The sequence below is a fragment of the Ailuropoda melanoleuca genome, chromosome 2 (genome assembly GCF_002007445.2).
Source record: "Ailuropoda melanoleuca isolate Jingjing chromosome 2, ASM200744v2, whole genome shotgun sequence".
NCBI classification, from domain to species: domain Eukaryota; kingdom Metazoa; phylum Chordata; class Mammalia; order Carnivora; family Ursidae; genus Ailuropoda; species Ailuropoda melanoleuca.
In genome coordinates, this window is record NC_048219.1 from 101581014 (window position 1) to 101584999 (window position 3986).

A 3986-nucleotide genomic window follows, 5' to 3' on the forward strand; every position below is an offset into this window, starting at 1 on the left:
TTTATTTTATTTTATTTTATTTTATTTTATTTTATTTTCAATAACTCATTTTAAAAAGGAAAACTTTCTTCCGTAGTATAACAAATGTTATTCAGCTGCTTTCTCTGCCCACGCCCCAGGAACAATTAACTGCTTCCCCCTCCAGAGACATGTGCTCAGAAAGTATCAGAGTACCTTGCTTCTGACAGTCATTCAGCCTTATTCCCGGCCCAGAGCCCAGCTATTCCCCGGCTCCAAGGAGAAGGCTAAGTACCTGCAGGTGAACTGGCACTTGGTAAAAACAGGGCCACTGCAGCCATGAGCCGTGACACTGCCAGAAAGAACAAAGGGCCTCCAGACAGCTGGGAGCACCTAGCCAGACCCAGGGAGATGGAAACATTGACTTTGGGGGTTTGGGATGCAGAGGGTTCAAGGTGGAAGAATTTCTTCCATACTAAGGGCATCTCCCGGGAAGCATGGCTCCTGGAGGCCTGACCTCACTCTTGGGCCGGGGCCCTCCAGCTTGCCTCTCCAGGCTCTTTCCACTTACCATGTTCTCCTCTCCGTTTAAACTGGGCTGCTGGTGACATGGCCCAAGGAAGGAGGGGACATTGTTTGCCAGCAGGTAGAGGTATCCTAAGCTGTCAAGGCCAATGGGAGCAAGAGGGAAGGAGCAGGCACAGTGAGAAGCTCTGGAATGCACAGGTGACCTTGCCCCACTGGATACCAGATTCCACACACGGGCTGGGACCCATGACCTCCCTCCATACATGCAGTAATGGATTTCATACAGCTCATTTTTAAAAAAGGGAAGTATCCCTCGATGTGTGTCTCTCACCTGGTCTTCTGTGAATTTCTTTCTTAAAGCTAAGGATATTCTTGATCTTCACTGTTATCAGAGTAAGAACTTAGGGGCTCTGCTTGCTTGTGAACTAGGTCTGCCTTTCATCACCCCTTCAGCTGCAGGCTCCAAGGACCTTCCCCCTTATCGTGGTGGTCCAAGATTGGCTCCTAAGTGTCTGCTGGCTGCTTCTGGCCCCTTGAGGATTGCAGTGGCTTCATGAAGTCTTTTGGAATGACAATGCCTAATCCTCATCCTGTTCTCGGCCTGACAGTCCAGAAGCCAGTTGTCGTTACAGTTATTTAGGCACCGAAGTTCAGGTGAACCCATCCCGGCTGTTCCATCGTGCTGGTGGCAACGTGCAAGGGGGCTGGTTAGTCGGTCCATCTCTGTGTCTCCTGGGACTGGAGAAAGCTGATGTACACTTTCTCTGCTTCCTTTCCAGGAGGGCCGCAAGAACGAGGTGCTGCTGTCCAAGGTGAAAGCCAAGGCCTCCTGAAAGTTCCCAGACATCGTATGTCATTGATTTTTTTTTTAACGCCATGTATCAACTGCAAGATGGTGAAATGGTTCTGAACACTACAGTAGAGAGGCACAGGGGTCATAATCTCAGCACCCGGATATTTTCTTTCTCCCATTTGCTTCCATTTCATCTCTCTGTTGTTGATGGAATCAGACGGTGTAAACACGATGGCTTGGATAACACCCATCAGCCTATGAAGAAATGCAGGCCGTGTTTGTTCTGTTTCGGGTCAACTTTAATTTTTCCAGTAACATTGCACATATGAAGGCACCTGTATTTGTATGGACTCTCTGAATAAAAAGGAATTCATTTGTTCAGCAGATGTTAATTGAGCAACCAGTGAGAAGTAAGCACTGAGGGAGGTGAAGTATTAAACACAGGCCCTGCCCCTCGGGCAGCTGGCACGTGGCCCGGGGAGCAGAAATAGCTCACTAGACCCCAGAGCTTGGTCACCTGCGATGTTTTTGGTTTTGTTTTAAGTAAACAAAGGCTTTTAGCTGAATGGCCAGCCCATGTGAGTGTTGGTCACGTGGGCCCTTCACTTCCCCTTGGTGCCTTTTGCTCCTGGCTCCTCGAGATGCCAGCCAACAGTCCTGATGCTGTAGCCACAAGAATGAAAAGCTCAGTGGCTGCCGTTGGTTTAATGCTTCCACACGACTCGAGCTTATTTCACCAAAAATTGAAGACAGGGGCCTCATGTTGAGGACCCCTGCACAAGAATGACCCCTTAATATGCCCTGTTCTCCACATGAGTCACAGCCGGATAGGGCTGGTCTTGTGTATCCCTCCCCTTGTCACACACAGGCCATGAGCTCCACATTCTGGACAGGTCCTGGGCCAAGCACAGAGATGAGACACATGCACCATTCACCGAGCTCCAGGGCAGCCCGTGATAAATGCCTGAGCGACTGGTCATGAGCAGAAAGCAGAGGGCATTGCAGGAGGAAGAGCAGTGAGGTGTGCAGAGATCCAGGAGTTTTCGTGGGGGGGGGGGTAGGATTGGATTCAAATTGGATCCAAACGGGGAGTTGCATTTGAATAGGCAGAGGTAGATGGGAAGGCCATTTTGGATAAAGTATGATGGTAATTAGCAACTAGAAAGGGCGCAGGGAGGGGACAAGCGTGCTTGTTGGGAAAGGAGTGGACAGGCCTGTCTCTGCAGGAAGGGCAGGCTGGGACCCGCCTTTGGGGAGCCTTGAAGGAAGCCAGAGCAGTAGACTCTCTCCTCCAGAAATGAGCCGTCCAGACGCGGAGCCTCTCCTGCCCTGGCCGTCAGGGATCCGGCAACTCAGCCCTGTTCAGTGAACCCCCCGAGTGAGGTTTGCACTTCATTCTGCGTGAACCTTGCACATGTACTAGTCGGCAGATTCCGACGTGACACATAGAAGCTTACACATGGCAGGCATCTGGGGCGTTCAGTGCAGTCATGGGACATCACGTTCATTCTTAGTTCTCTGATATGTGCGTTAAGCAAATCTGATGCAGACAGACTTAAAAATCGGATGCTGAATTAGCAGCAGCCCTTGGTTTCTGTGGCCGGGCAGGGAGGCCTGTCCCAGAGGCAGGCTGCTCCCAGAGTGGCGCTCCTCTGTGCTGAGTGTGCCCTTCCTGAGCCGTGTACGTCTCCCCTCAGCTCTTCCCACGGCCACAGTCATCTGCGGGTTGATTTTTGAAAGGGCCCCATGAAGTTGAAGCAAGCAACAGCCAGAAAGCAGGTGGCACTCTGAGGGCGGGGGGGAGGACAGCAGTTTGACTGCAGATTATTTCAGGTTCAGGGAAACATCTGTGTTTTCTTGTTGAGAAGCTCCTGGACCCACTCCCTAGCAACGTTTTGAGCCGTTATGAAATTGTCTATTTTTCCAAAGGTGGTAGGGAGGAGGAGTGGGTTATATTTTGGGGTTCGGTAGCCCACCTCCCTGCTATCGAGGAAAGTACGGCACTGACTAATCCAAATTTAAAAGTGAGGGCATTTATTGGACTGTGTTTCCAAAGAATTCCATTTTGGTTTGGTTTCGGTATAGGGAGGTCTCAGAAGATCTCTTTTCCTTTTTTAATCCACAAGGCCTAGTACAGATAACAAGTTCATCCCTGTTCCTTGGACTCATCTTGGATTAGACTGCAGGAGCCAGTTTTGAGAACTCCGTGTTTGCCATCGATGACCCACAGAAGGAATGGTGCCTTTGTGAGGAATTAGGACCATAAGCGTGCCTTACAGTCAGGCCTTAGAGGCTGATGTGATGCCCCAAGGCCCCCTTCATTTCAGAAGCCACTCAGGAGAGTTTTTCCCAGGACATCTTGTGTGCCCAGAGTATGGCTGGGTATTGGGCTAAGCCCACAGACTTTTCTGGAGTTAAAAAAAAAAAAACCAAAACAGCAGGAAACATGCTGAAGTTACTTTTATGAAACGTGTGCTTCTGGAGGAGTGAGGCTTCCCGAGGAAGCATTCAGTTGCCCCTGTTCGGTCAGAGCCATGAGCTTGCTGCCCCGGTACCCTGGCATTCTCCACCAGCCTCAGGGTGGGGCGCCGCCCTCCCTGACATGCGTCTCATGGAGTACATGGGGCTGCCTTGGTCTAAACCAAAATCAGAGCTACTGAGCAGTACAGACTAGACGACCACGAGGCATGTGGGGAGACTTATAGAC

General features: G+C 50.5%; 1 protein-coding gene across 1 annotated transcript in view; it reads left to right on the forward strand.

Annotated features, from left to right (window-relative positions):
* Positions 1–1660, forward strand: part of CCDC93 (coiled-coil domain containing 93) — an 87385-nt gene extending 85725 nt beyond the window's left edge. The window contains 1 exon segment of the mRNA XM_034642012.1: positions 1266–1660. Within this exon segment, the coding sequence (XP_034497903.1) occupies positions 1266–1319 (54 nt within the window). The 3' untranslated portion in view covers positions 1320–1660.
* Positions 1661–3986: the final 2326 nt, after the last annotated feature.